The 14139-nt window shown below is 46.5% G+C and overlaps 1 protein-coding gene and 1 pseudogene across 1 annotated transcript; both read left to right on the top strand.

Annotated features, from left to right (window-relative positions):
• The first annotated feature begins 250 nt into the window (after nt 1-250).
• Nucleotides 251-1636, top strand: LOC111194968 (trace amine-associated receptor 13c-like). Its single transcript, XM_022680687.2, has one exon. It carries the CDS (start codon nt 290-292, stop codon nt 1295-1297), a length of 1008 nt encoding a protein of 335 aa, XP_022536408.2. The 5' UTR covers nt 251-289; the 3' UTR covers nt 1298-1636.
• A 5877-nt stretch (nt 1637-7513) lies between these two features.
• On the top strand, nt 7514-8304 carry LOC111194969 (trace amine-associated receptor 6-like; annotated as a pseudogene).
• Nucleotides 8305-14139: the final 5835 nt, after the last annotated feature.

Below are 14139 nucleotides of genomic sequence, written 5' to 3'. Positions count from 1 at the left end.
TTGTAAAGCAGGCATCATTTTACATTTTATTCAATACTGTTTGCTAAATCAGTAATTATGACATTAACCATAGACTAAACCAGGCCTGAGTTCTGCTGCAACAATGATGTAATGTTGAGCTTTAGATAAGTGAATGATGCACTTGGGGCACTTTAGCCACTCATATTGAAGTGGGAGGATTCAAACATGGGTATAAAGAAAAGTGGAAACACAGCCCTGTCTGTCAGTTCAGTATCACTGGACGACACAGCATATCCAGATTCATCTGATAAACCTGCATCTCTTTATAATGGATAAATCATACTCTCTAAACTTCACAGTTCAATACTGCTTTCCTGGAAACAATGCATCCTGCAGAAAGCAGGTCCGATCAGACCCTGCATATATATTTTTGTTCATTTTTCTCTCATGTATATCTGTGTGTACTGTGATTTTGAACTTGTTGGTGATTATCTCCATCTCTCACTTCAAGCAGCTCCACACTCCAACCAACCTGCTCATCCTCTCTCTGGCTGCAGCAGATCTTCTCGTGGGATTGTTTGGTATGCCTATGAAAATAATACAACTGAAAGACTCCTGTTGGTATTTTGGAGACACTGCATGTTCTGTCTCTGAAATCATCATCAGCTATGCAATGACATCTTCTCTCTATAATCTGGTTTTAATTGCAGTTGATCGATACATTGCTGTCAGTGATCCTCTGCATTATCCCACTAGAATCACAGTTTGTAAAACATCTCTGTTCATAGTTCTAAGCTGCTCATTTTCCCTGTTGTATGCAATTAACTTTTTTTACTTTAATGACCATCTACTTCAATCTCAAATAATCACCAGTTGTTATGGAGAGTGTGTGTTAAATGTTAAATATTCCTGGTTGATTACTGATCTTTTTGTTTCATTTCTCGCTCCTTGCTCCGTTATACTGATCCTTTATTCAGTCATTTTTAATGCTGCAAGACAGCAAGCTAAAGCTGTCAGAGCTGTACGACATACTGAAAAGAAAAAAAAAGAAAGCGCCTCTGAAACTAAAGCAGCAAGAACACTGGGACTCGTGATTTTTGTTTATCTTTCTTGCTGGATTCCATTTTATATATGTTCTCTGTCCATTGAAAAGATGACAACTGCCACAATAGCTTGGACTGTGTTTGGCTGGTTAATATGCATAAACTCCTCTTTGAATCCACTGATGTATGCAATATTCTATCCATGGTTTAGAACATCAGTAAACTTTATTGTATCTTGTCGAATATTTGAATCCTCATCTTCAAGTTTTAATCTGATACAAGATCGTTTTTAATTTAATGTCATGTTCGTTTCAGTGAATGAAGTTAGACCACTATGCAGTTACTGATCACATTCAGCACAGTTTTATAAATACGGTTCTGTTTACATTATTTACATTAAGACTGTATTTACAAAAACTGTAGTAACTGTTATTTTATGAATATGATTATAAGATTATTATGTTTATCAGAACAAAAGACCTGCTTATGACAGTCATGTTGAAATGATTTACTGTTACTAAGTTCAGGGTTTAAAAGTACATTAAATAAATTTGTTTTTCAAAAATAACTTACTTTTCATTCTGGTAACTTACCATTGGATATTATCTGAAATATGTCCATCACCAATATAATAATAATAATAATAATAATAATAATAATAATAATAATAATAATACAGTATGCTTCATTCTTTGCCAGATTAAAACAGATAAACCTGTCACCTGGATGACCAGAGAGTGTTTCGACTTACAATAATAATATACATAGAGTATTTAGGCATGTGAGGGTCTAAAACAATGCACATTTTTTGCACACAGTTATTATCAGATCTATTCAGCAGTACTTAAACAGCACCCTTAAATAACAGCCATAATCATCTCAAGTCTGAACACTCCAAGGGACACTATAAGGACAAAGTATTGTGACATCTAAACAGTACACCTACATGAGGTTTTATTTAATTTCAAATGGAGCCAGTTCCCCATTGCTGCTTTTACATCTTGCACTTTTCTTTCTATAAGATTTAGGAGTGTGTTTATAAGATTTTCCCATCCAGAATTTCTAAGGTCAGACAATGATGGTGAATAAGAGGAACTAGTGTCTGTGTTAGTTCATTTAACTTGTGTTTAATGTGTTTAAAGTCAAGGCCCTGTGCTCTTATGTTAAAAAATAATATTTTCTTTCACTGGGAAAGATATTATGGACTTTTTGAGGTTGAATTACATTCCAACAACTGTGTTTTGCTTAAACATTCCTAGACCAATGTGTGCTCACTGTATAAGACAGGCCTGAACAGCTTTAGCCACTCTGTCCAGTTAGTTGTCCGGTTCTGAAGGGCCAAATTGTCTGAGGAATAAAAATCTCTGGTGCCTCTCACCAGACTGTTGATGATGACATAAACAGCACCTAATGGTGCTTTCAGCACCTTTTTACCCTGGAGTCAGTCATGGAAATTAATCTCAAATTTAAACTGTTCATTAAAAGTGTGAAACAAACTAATGGACTCTCTGCTTTATTGGCTGATGTAATGTCGGACATTGTTACACTTGTATTGCTTTTGTTAAGACAGACGATATAATTTCTGTATATTGATCAATCAAACTGTCAATTTATTAGAATATGTGAACTTCAGCCCACTTTTTCATCATATAGTAATGGGTAGTTCTGGATAATCAATAAAGAGTCCAAAACTGAAGGCTAAAACTGATCAGTGTCATACTGGGGATACAATAATCATACTGTAAAATACAGAGGTGAATGCAAGATGTTAGAGCTGACTTTATACCAAAAGCCTATGAAGCCTTGTAAAAAAATGATCAACTGTCTTAAATTCCAAATATATGATCTAGGGTTGAGGTCAAAACAAGGATTTTAGGTTAGGAGGAAATGCTTGGGAAGCTTGTTATTAGTTGTCCTTAGACCTGCCTTTTGCCCTTGTGCCCTGGGTTCTCAGCAGCATCCTGGGTGTGTTGTGATTGTTTTGGAGACAGTAACATTATCAATGCACTTGCGGATGTAGTCAGTCCCTGATTTTGTGTACTCCCTCAGATTAATGGAGTCATCAGGTGTAGCAGCTTCTCTGAACATGTCCCAGTCAGTGTGTTTAAAACAGTCCTTAAGAGCAGAGATGGCTCCTGGAGGCCAGGTTGTCTGGTTGATGATCTGTATGCTGGGATGAACGTAACAGAGATATGGTCCGAATAGCTGTAGTGGGATTGGGGCTCTGCTTCCGGACACTTCCACATCACGGGTCGCACAGAAGGAGAGCAGACCATTGAGTTAAGTTGCAGAGACTGGGATGGATTTCAATAATCACATCTCAGTGAAAACTAACACAGCAGTTTCTGATCTTGCTCTGGGTTGTCTGCTGAATCCAGTTTATTCTCCAGGGAGCAGACATTCGAGAGCAGGACTGATGGCACTACAGGCCGGCTGGAGTTAGCCATTAGCTTGTCTCTGGTTCTTCATGTGCCCTTCCAGCTCCTTGTGCACTGCTTGCGAAGAGCACTCTTAGAGCCAGCAAGCCAAGGAGACACCGTGGATCTTAGCAGGGGTAGTCTGCTAAGTCATTATTTCTTTGATATCGATGGAATTTACACCCCTGTAATCAACGTAGGGCCTCCTCCTTTCCTGCAATCAAAGGGGAAGCTTGCCTCTGCAGGTTAAGCAGTTGGACGGATAAGCCCCATTCGAATAATGAGTGTTTAGGGCTGAAAAAGCAAACATCTGCCACTGGGGACGTGTACTTCCCTTAATCATATTTCTGGTGTGGAGGCAACATCTGGCCTTACCAAAGAATAAAGAAGAACATGATGGTACATGATAAATGGCACTTATATTGCAAATATTATGTGAATCATTCTAATCAAAGGCAAAATGGCTGTGTATATTTATCATGAACATCAGTTGCAACATGCCTAATTCCTGCTTTCTGAATCTATTACTAAGGAACTTGTTAAATTCTGCCACATCATTAAAGTATGTTAATGGTCATTTTTCTCATTTTCTCATTACAGAGCCAATCACCAACCCACTCATTAGGACACTCACAATCACTAGTGATGCCCCAACATAACAGAAGGTAAGAGCAGCGGCTCGACTCTGGTAAACATCAGCTCACAGATGCCCCGGTGCTGCAGAAATCACCGCAGGAGTGATGTGGGGAGAGAGCACCATCTTGCCACCCAGAAGGAGCAGGGCCAAGTGTGCTCCCTCTGAGCGCCAGCAGCTTGATGGCATTTCACTCCATTCATTACTGTTTGCTAAATCAGTATTTTGCTAAGTGCGGAGAAAGAAGGAGGAAAAAGGGGAGGGAACTCAGGGAAATTTGGGCTGGAGTTCTGAACTGCGTGCTTGAAGAAGCATGCAGTTATATCCACCCTTTTTTATTTAATAAGAAGTGGAAGAGTAGAAAAAGGGGGTTGTTGGGGAGGAGGTGGGTTGCGAACTTTCGTCATGAGAGGTAGTTGGTTAGGGGAGGTATTTAGAGGGCGGTTGATTGATACGGGGTGGAGTTAGAACATAAAGTTTGGGCGTGGTCCTTCTCCCAATCTTTTGTTATTACATAACATAATTTATGACATTGACCATAGACGACAAAACAAGCTTCAATACTGCTGCAACAATGATGTAATGTTAAAATTCAGATAAGTGAATGATGCTTGATGCACTTTAGCCACTCATATTGAAGTGGGAGGATTCAAACATGGATATAAAAAAAGTGGCATCACAGCCCTGTCTGTCAGTTCAGCATCACTGGACGACACGGCAGATCCAGTTTCATCTGATAAACCTGCATCTCTTTATAATGGATAAATCATACACTCAAAACTTCACAGTTCAATACTGCTTTCCTGGAAACAATGCATCCTGCAGAAAGCAGGTCCGATCAGACCCTGCATATATATTTTTGTTCATTTTCCTCTCATGTATATCTGTGTGTACTGTGATTTTGAACTTGTTGGTGATTATCTCCATCTCTCACTTCAAGCAGCTCCACACTCCAACCAACTTGCTCATCCTCTCTCTGGCTGCAGCAGATCTTCTTGTGGGAACGTGTCATGTCCTGTCTGTTCTCTTGTCTGTATGTTCTCATGTGACCCGGCTCCTCTGTTTCATTCCCAGTGTTTTTCCACTCACCTGTGTTCATTTGTAGCTCTGCCCCTTCGTCCCAGGTGTTTCCTGTTCCCTGTGTGTGTTCACCTCTATTTAAGGTCCGTGTTCCATTTCCCCGGTGTCGATCCTTGTACATTTATCGTCTGTCAGTGCTCTATGTGTTCCCCGGTTTCCTCAGTCCTGTTTTCGGTTTATTCCATGTGTATTTTGTATTTGTTTTCTTTAATAAATCCTTTTTTTGTTTGCATTTGCGTCCGCCTCCGCGTCCTCCCTGCACCCTCACCTGACAGAAGGATCGACCTAAATAATGGACGCAGCAAACAAGTGGACCGGCTCCAGGTTGGCGATCCGCCATGCACCATGCGGGACCCCGGCGTTGGAATCCCCGAGGCCTAAAGGACACCACAGGCCTCGGGGTAGACGTTCTAAGGGGTCCCGCCAGCATAAAGAGGATCCCTTTACGGGGGAGGATTTTCTTGGGGGGGTGCTAAGGGTTGGTGCGGTGAGCCTCGGGTCTCATCCCGTGTTTGGCAGTAGCCATGAGTACCCGAGGCAAGTGGTGCGCAGCCTGTGGGACTACCTGGGATGTGCGCCCAGTAGCTCCGAGGAGGAGGAGGAGCTCTACCCCGCACCAGCCCGTACTCCATTGCCGTTTCCCCCAGGGGCTGTACTCTACCCGCGCTCTGTGACTCCCGTGGCTCATCCGTGCTCCGAGAATCCCGCAGCCGAGACGCCGCGCTCCGAGACCCCCGCGGCTCATCCGCGCTCCGAGAAGCTTGCGGCTGAGGCTCCGCGCTCCGAGACCCCCGCGGCTCATCCGCTCCCCAAGACTTCAGCGGTGGTCGCGCCGCCCCCCGAGAAAGCGCCGGCGGCAGCGCCGCTCTCTGAAGCTCCGGCTAAGCTAGCTAGCCTGCTAGCTCCACCGCGCTCTCAAGCCCCACCTGCTTCCAGCTCTCCAGCCCGGCCGGATTCCAGGTCTGCGACTCCTGCTCCAGAAGCAAGCTCCGGTCCGGTTTCTACCGCCTCGCCCACTGCTGAATCTGCGGTTCCAGGCCGGATCTTGGCTGCAGCCGCACTCTCAGCTCCCGCTGAATCGGCGTCTTCGCCAGCTGTATCAGCGCTGCCTGTGGCTCCGGCCGCCTCTGTATCAGCGCTGCCCGCGGCTCCGGCTGCCTCTGACCCTGTTCCCGCGGCTCCGGCCGCCTCTGACTCTGTGCCCACGGCTCCGGCCGCCTCTGACCCTGTTCCCGCGGCTCCGGCCGCCTCTGACTCTGTGCCCGCGGCTCCGGCCGCCTCTGACTCTGTGCCCGCGGCACCCGCCGCGCCTGCTCAAGCTGCACCCGCCGTGCCTGCTCAAGCTGCACCCGCCGCTCCTGTGTCTGCAGTGCCTGCCACTCACGTGGTACCCACTGCTTCAGCTCCAGTGCCAGCGGTGCCCGCCGCTCCTGTTCCTGTACCTGCTCCAAGAACAATGTTTGGCCCTAGGCCCTGTGTCCCTAGGCCAGCAAGGCCTCCTGACCTGCCCCAAGTACTGTATCCAGGCTGTCCCCACAGACTTTTGCTGGTCCTGGGCACCCTCCTATGTTTTTGGTCCCCCTGTCTCTCCCTGTCCAGGTCCCCGTATCTGTGTTCGTTCATGTTCCTGTCCCCTTAGGTTTTTCTATTCCTGTCCCAGTCACTGTGTTTGTGTCCGTCCCTGTTAATGTCCTCGTCCCTGTTCCCAGGTCTAGTCCCGTCCAGTCTCCATCTCCTGTCCAGTTACCCGTCCAGTCTCCGTCTCCTGTCCAGTTCCCCGTCCAGTTTCCGTCCCCTGTCCAGTCTCCGTTCCCTGTCCAGTCTCTGTCCCCTGTCCAGTTCCCTGTTCAGTCTCCGTCCCCTGTTCAGTTTTCAAGCCCTGTCCAGTCTTTGTTCTCTGTCCTGTCTCGGTTTCAGTCCCCGGTCTCGGCTCCTGTTTTCCCCGGCCTGTCCCCGCCGCCGGTCCCCGGGGTTCATTTTACGCGCCTCGGGAGCTGCGCGTTTAGGGGGAGGTTTCTGTCATGTCCTGTCTGTTCTCTTGTCTGTATGTTCTCATGTGACCCGGCTCCTCTGTGTTTCATTCCCAGTGTTTTTCCACTCACCTGTGTTCATTTGTAGCTCCGCCCCTTCGTCCCAGGTGTTTCCTGTTCCCTGTGTGTGTGCACCTCTATTTAAGGTCCGTGTTCCATTTCCCCGGTGTCGATCCTTGTACGTTTATCGTCTGTCAGTGCTCTATGTGTTCCCTGGTTTCCTCAGTCCTGTTTTCGGTTTATTCCATGTGTATTTTGTATTTGTTTTCTTTAATAAATCCTTTTTTTGTTTGCATTTGCGTCCGCCTCCGCGTCCTCCCTGCACCCTCACCTGACAGAACGTTTGTTATGCCTGTGAAAATAACACAACTGAGAGACTCCTGTTGGTATTTTGGAGACACGGCATGTACTGTCTCTGAAATCATCATCAACTATTTAATATTAGCATCTCTCTATAATCTGATTTTAATCGCAGTTGATCGATACATTGCTGTCAGTGATCCTCTGCATTATCCCACTAGAATCACTGTTTGTAAAACATCTCTGTTCATAGTTCTAAGCTGGTCTTTTTCCCTGTTATATATTATAATTTTTTTTTTTACTTTAATGACCATCTACTTCAATCTCAAATAATCACCAGTTGTTATGGAGAGTGTGTAGTGATTTTTAAATATTCCTGGGTGATTGTTGATCTGATTGTTTCATTTCTCACTCCTTGCTCTGTTATACTGATCCTGTACTCAGTCATTTTTAATGCTGCAAAACGTCAAGCTAAAGCTGTCAGAGCTGTAAGACTTGCCTTAAAGAAACACAGCTCTTCAAATTCTTCTGAAATCAAAGCAGCAAGAACACTGGGACTCGTGATTTTTGTTTATCTTGCTTGCTGGATACCAGTTTATATATGTTCTCTGTCCATTGAAAACATAACAACTGCCTCAATAGCGTGGACTGTGTTTGGATGGTTAGTATGCATAAACTCCTCTTTGAATCCACTGATGTATGCAATATTCTATCCATGGTTTAAAACAGCAGTTAACTTTATTGTATCTTGTCGAATATTTGTATCCTCATCTTCAACATTTAATTTGCTCCCAGATCATTTTTAATTTAATGTCAGGTTGGTTTCAGTAAATGAAGCTAGACCAGTCACTGACCACATTCAGCACAGTGTCATAAATAAGGCTTAAAATATCTGTTTACATTATTTTATGTTTCAGACTGTAATTAACAAATATGTAGAAACTAATATTTTGTGAATATGATTAATATAGATGTGAAAGGGGATTCCCAGTAATACAGTCTTAATGAGAAACACTAATAATCTCACTGACTTTTTAATCTCAAATATCATTTTCCTGATGTACTGCCCTAACAGATATGTATATTGAATCTGATTTTTACGTGTAATTTTATTTTTTGAATTAGTCAGTCTCATGAATATTCTTCATCAGAAAAAAAGTCCTGCTTATGACTTCATGTTGAAATGCTTTAGTGTTTAGAAATCAGGGATTGAAAATATGCATAAATAAAAATCATCCATAATATGTAATATGTCCACCATTATCACCAATAATAATAATAATAATAATAATAATAATGTGGCGGCTCTGGGTTGTGTGTGTGGCTGCCTGTAGGCATGTGTCTATTCTTCTGTGTGTGGGGCCTCTTGTGTTTTGTTGTGCTGTGTTGCTCCAGCCTACGTAATTGGTACCTCCCCCGTAACCTAGGGTATGGGGAGGGGCCATGCAGATGGGTGCTGGTTAGGGCACTCACCGTAAAGTAGGTGGATAGTGAGCTCAGTCACTTGGCTCTGTTGGTAGCCTATAAAATAGAATGGTTTTAGCTCTCCTAGTCTTGTTAAAGACTGTAAGTGAGTGGCAAACCTGTTCAATAAAAGAGCTGTTGAGCATTCAGCACGAGTCTCACGGGTCTTCCTTCCTCTTCCACGCCACAATAATAATAATAATAATAATAATACCAATAATAATACAGTATTCTATATTCTTTATAATATTAAAATAGATAACCTGGATTGCCAGAAAGTGTTTCATTCAACTCAATGCTTTCCATCTGGATACAACAGAACTTACAATAAGCATTCTCCTCAGAGTAGATTCTGATGTCTAATAATTGAATCAACAGTAGTCTGAAAAGAAAAACAAGCTAATCTTCACCCTCCCAGTGCTGGAAGCATCATGAAACCCATTGTACACATTCTTGTTTAGGCCACAGTGTGCAGACTGTAAGGGTGATGTTTCAAGTATGAAGAAATCAGGCCTGATATAAACTATAAAGCAGTATAATGAAGGGCCTTCAACGTCAACAGTTATATTGGTATGTAATATATAAGTGATCCAGTGCAGTTTGTTTTTTATGTATGGGTGCAATAAACTAACATGCATATGTAAATGCAGTGCAGCAGTAATTTAGATAACAGTTTATTAAGAGATTGAAAGGTGGAGATTATTTCAGAGAGAGAGTATTTTAATGACGGAGGTTTAAGGAAATGTGTGTAGTCATTTCATACTTGCAGCACATCTGAAGCTTGTTTAAAAATATATAAACGATTATTAAGCATTATCTACTAATATGATGTCTCATTTTGATAATTTTGGTTGTGTTTAATCTCTGCTTACAATACGGAGTGTACAAATGTAGCAGTCAAGTAAGAAAGAGGTGGTTCTGAATGCTGTGCCTTTTTTTTCTTTTTCTTTTTGCATACTCTGAATCTCACCCTCTGCAAAGCCATATTCAGTATACTTCATATACCTCTCTCAATTTTAGTTTTATATTGAACATTCTTTTAAAATAGGTGCATTCTACAGAACAAAATACCTGAGAGCCAGACTAAACCAACTGTATTTAGTTACAGTACATCTCTACACCACAAGCTGCTATTCTGCCTGTTGCATATTTTTTGGGGCACATCAGTGTCTGGATGAGTCCATGCAGTATTTTGCAGCAGACATGAAAGGTTTGGATTGTTGGTGCCAATTTGGTGACCTAGAAGATATAAATACAAGCTGCAACAAAAAATGAGAAAAAACAGTAATTCATTCTGCATGGTGTGGTCAGGATGTCTGTGTCAGGGATAATCAGGCAGGGAGACGTGGAGGTGAACGTAAACGCAGGTAAGAAAAGAAAATGTATTAAACAAATAACAAATAAACAAATAAGCAAACAAGGAACAAAGAAACAAACCAAAACAAACGGGAGACAAGGAAAACAAACGGGTAGGGCAAATGAGAAAACAAACAAGGAACTAAAACAAGACTAAACTAAACAGAACAAGGAAAATAAACAAGAATTAAACAAGAATAAATGGTGAGAACGAGAACGCACACAGGAACACAGTGACTGGGATGGGAACAGAAAAACCACTGGGACAGGAACAGGAACACAGAAGGAAACAGGAACCAGGACAGGTGGGTGCCCAGGACTGGCAAAAGTCTGTGGGGCCAGCCTGGGCACAGTTCTGGGGGTGAGGTCAGGATGGCACAGGAGTAGAGGCGGTGGCAGGCACTGCTGGCACAGGAGCAGAGGCGGTGGCAGGCACCACTGGCAAAGGAGCAGAGGCGGTGGCGGGCACCGCTGCCACAGGACTGGATGCCACCATCAGAAAAGAAGTGGGCTGCCTGGAACTGGTAAAGGCACGGAGACTTGAGCTGCTGGTGCAGACACTTGGACTTGAGTTGCTGGTGCAGGCACAGAGACTTGAGCTGCTGGTAAAGGCACGGAGACTTGAGCTGCTGGTGCAGGTTCAGAGACTTGAGCTGCTGAAGCAGGCTTGGAGATTTGATTAGCTGGCACAGCAACGTATGCTGGTTCCAGGAGGAAGTCTTTCTGCACTGCAATAGATTGGAGGACTGTCCAGGGTGTATACTGCCTTCCATCCGACCCTTACAGATAAAGCGGGTATTAACAATGATAAAGCTGTTGCCAAGTCTGATAGTGCAGGCTCGGATACTCTTCTTCTGCTGGATGGCATCAGAGCGAATGAGAGAGTCCATGTGAGAGATGGGGCAGATGAGAAAGGGGTCTTTCACAATCCTGGTGGCTTTGCGGCTGCAGCATGTGGTGTAGATGTCTGTAATGCAGGGCAGAGAGACTCAGACCCCCCCTCCCCCGAGGGGCGGCACCCGACGGCCTTAAACCCACCGCACAGTCCTGCCGAAAAGCCCTGACCAGTTCCGGGTCCAAGATTTGGCGAGCCGGTACCTTTGGCCTGTACCCCTCCCAGTCCACCAGATACTGGAGACCCCAGACACCCTTCGGGAGTCGAGGAGACGGCGGCCCGTGGGACCAGCTTGTGTGGAGTGCCACACAATGGGAGGTCCTTTGCTGAAAGCCAAACTTGCTGGCCTACGCAAAATGAGGGGAGGCCATCCCTCCTCTCTGCATGGCAATTTTGCATCGCCCTGGCAGACAAGAGAGTGGCCCGTGCCCTTGCCCAGGCTCGGCGACAGCGTCTGACCGTCTGGTCAGCCGAGGACACTCCTGTGGCTGTCTCCTGGTCAGGGAAAGCAGGCGGAGCATACCCAAACTGGCACTCGAAGGGTGACATCCCTAGAGACGAGTGCCAGAGTGTGTTGTGGGCATACTCCACCCACTTCAGCTGGTCGGACCAGGTGGATGGGGTGGATGAGGCCGGACAGCGGATGGTCCGTTCCAAGTCTTGGTTGACCCTCTCAGTCTGGCCATTGGATTGGGGGTGAAACCCAGAGGAGAGGCTGGCCTCTGTCCCCAACAGACGATAGAAGGCACCCCAGAACTGGCTGGTGAAGTGTGCCCCACAGTCTGACACAATGTCCGCAGGTGGCCCATGGATGCGGACCACCTGTTCCAGCAGCACCTCGGCCATTCCCTGCGCATATGGCAGTTTTGGTAGCGCAACAAAGCGTCCTGCCTTGGAAAACCTGTCCACAATAACCAGTACCATGGTGTTGCCTCGAGACGGGGGCAACCCCGTGATAAAGTCAAGGGACAGGTGAGACCAGGGACGTGAGGGAATGGCCAGGGGGTGCAACAGCCTCGTGGGTCTGGTTCTGGGTTCCTTACTGCGAGCACAAACTTTACAGGCGGCCACGTGAGAGCGCACATCCCTCTCCATCTGTGGCCACCAAAAATGACGACACAGAAATTCCAACGTGCGCGTGGCTCCTAGATGTACAGTCTGGGGAGAGGCATGTCCCCAGTTGAGCACCCTCTTAAGAGATGAGGGTACAAAGTCTCGGCCCGGGGGACCGTTCCCCGGATCAGGATCGGTCTCCTGGGCCCGTTGAATGGCGTCTAACATGCCCCAACGGAGGGGTGCCAGGATCCTGGCCGGAGGAACCAAAGTGGATGGTTCCACTGGAAGACAGAGGGGTTCCCACTGGCGAGAGAGGGCGTCCGGCTTGACGTTCTTGGACCCGGCACGGTACGACAAGACAAAGTCAAACCGGGTAAAGAACAGCCCCCATCTGGCCTGGTGTGGGTTTAGACGCTTGGCCTGCTCTGTACAGACCAGAGAGGGGTGTTCAGCCCCCTCTAGCCAATGCCTCCACTCTTCCAGGGCGAGCTTCACAGCCTGGAGCTCCCGGTCTCCCACGTCGTACGTCTGCTCAGCAGGTGTGATGAAGGGGTGAAGAACGCAATCTTCCACTCGTCACCTGCCCTGACCCTGACCAGGTTGTAGGCACTGCGCAGGTCCAACTTGTCGAAGATGGTAGCCCACTGCAGTGTATCAAAGGCAGATGACATAAGGGGCGAGGGGTAGTGATTTTTTATGGTGATCTTGTTGAGGCCTCTGCAGTCTAACCACAAAGAAAAACCCAGCGCCTGCCGGGGAGGTTGATGGCCGAATAAAACCCAGAGCAGGGGCATCCTGGATGTAGTCCTCCATCGCTCTGCGTTCAGGGCCAGAGAGGGAGAACAGCCTTCCCCTAGGGGGACTAGTCCCAGGGAGGAGGTCGATAGAGATGTCACAGGGCAGTGGGGGGCAGTATCTGGGCCTGCCATTTGCTAAAGACCTCCCGGAGGTCCTGATATTCTTTGGGTACCCGAGAAATATCAGGACCTCTGAGGTCGGGGTCTGCAACCTCAGGGACTCTGGGGGGCTGAAGGCAGGAGGTTTGACAGGCTGGCCCCCACCTCAGAACTGAGCGGGTCAGCCAGTCGACATGGGGGTTGTGTCGCTGGAGCCAAGGGAACCCCAAAATCAGCTGAAAGTCGGGGGCACTTAGGATGTATAGCATGATCTGCTCTAAATGAGCCCTGACTCGCAACATGAGGGGGCGTGTTTGGTGAGACCCTACCCCTGGCTCCAGTGACCGCCCATCTATGGCTGCTATGGGCAGAGGTTCCCGTAGGGGGACCAGCGGCAAACCAATCTTTTTGGCAATGGCTGCATCCAGAAAATTATCTGCTGCCTCAGAGTTCAGAAAGACGGGGAGACGCACCTCCGAGGCCTCCCACACAAGTGTTGCCTGGAGGAATACCCCCAAGGTTCGACGGAGCCCTGGCAGTTCCATTAGAGACACCTCTCCTCCTAACGGACGATTTTTTGCTGCCAACTCTGGGCAGGCAATGCGCTGGTGCCCCACACCTCCACAGTAAAGGCACCACCCTCAGTCATCAAGTGAAGACGGAGGGTTGCAGTGAGCGAGCTCATCCTTAAGGTCCTCACTGAGACCGTGATGGAAGGCGCTGACCAGAGCACTGGAGTTCCACCCGCTCCCAGCCGAAAGCGTGCGAAACTCGATGGCATAGTCTGAGACAGACCTCTCATCCGGGTGGTGCAGCAGCCACAAGCTCCTCTACCTGGGTGGTCCAGGCATATGGGGAGCTGGCTGTATGGGTTGTGGAGGGCCTGCTCATGTCTCTCTAAAATACCTCCCTGGTTCTCCAGGGTCACTTTTGCCTGTTTGAGATCTAACTGCTCTGCTGGATCCATAGTGGACTGGATCTTTCTGTAATTGGTGGGGAGCAGTAGC

The sequence above is a fragment of the Astyanax mexicanus genome, chromosome 20 (genome assembly GCF_023375975.1).
Source record: "Astyanax mexicanus isolate ESR-SI-001 chromosome 20, AstMex3_surface, whole genome shotgun sequence".
Taxonomy (NCBI): Eukaryota; Metazoa; Chordata; class Actinopteri; order Characiformes; family Acestrorhamphidae; genus Astyanax; species Astyanax mexicanus.
Note: the sequence above shows the minus strand (reverse complement) of the source record. Positions and strands in the feature narration are given on the sequence as shown.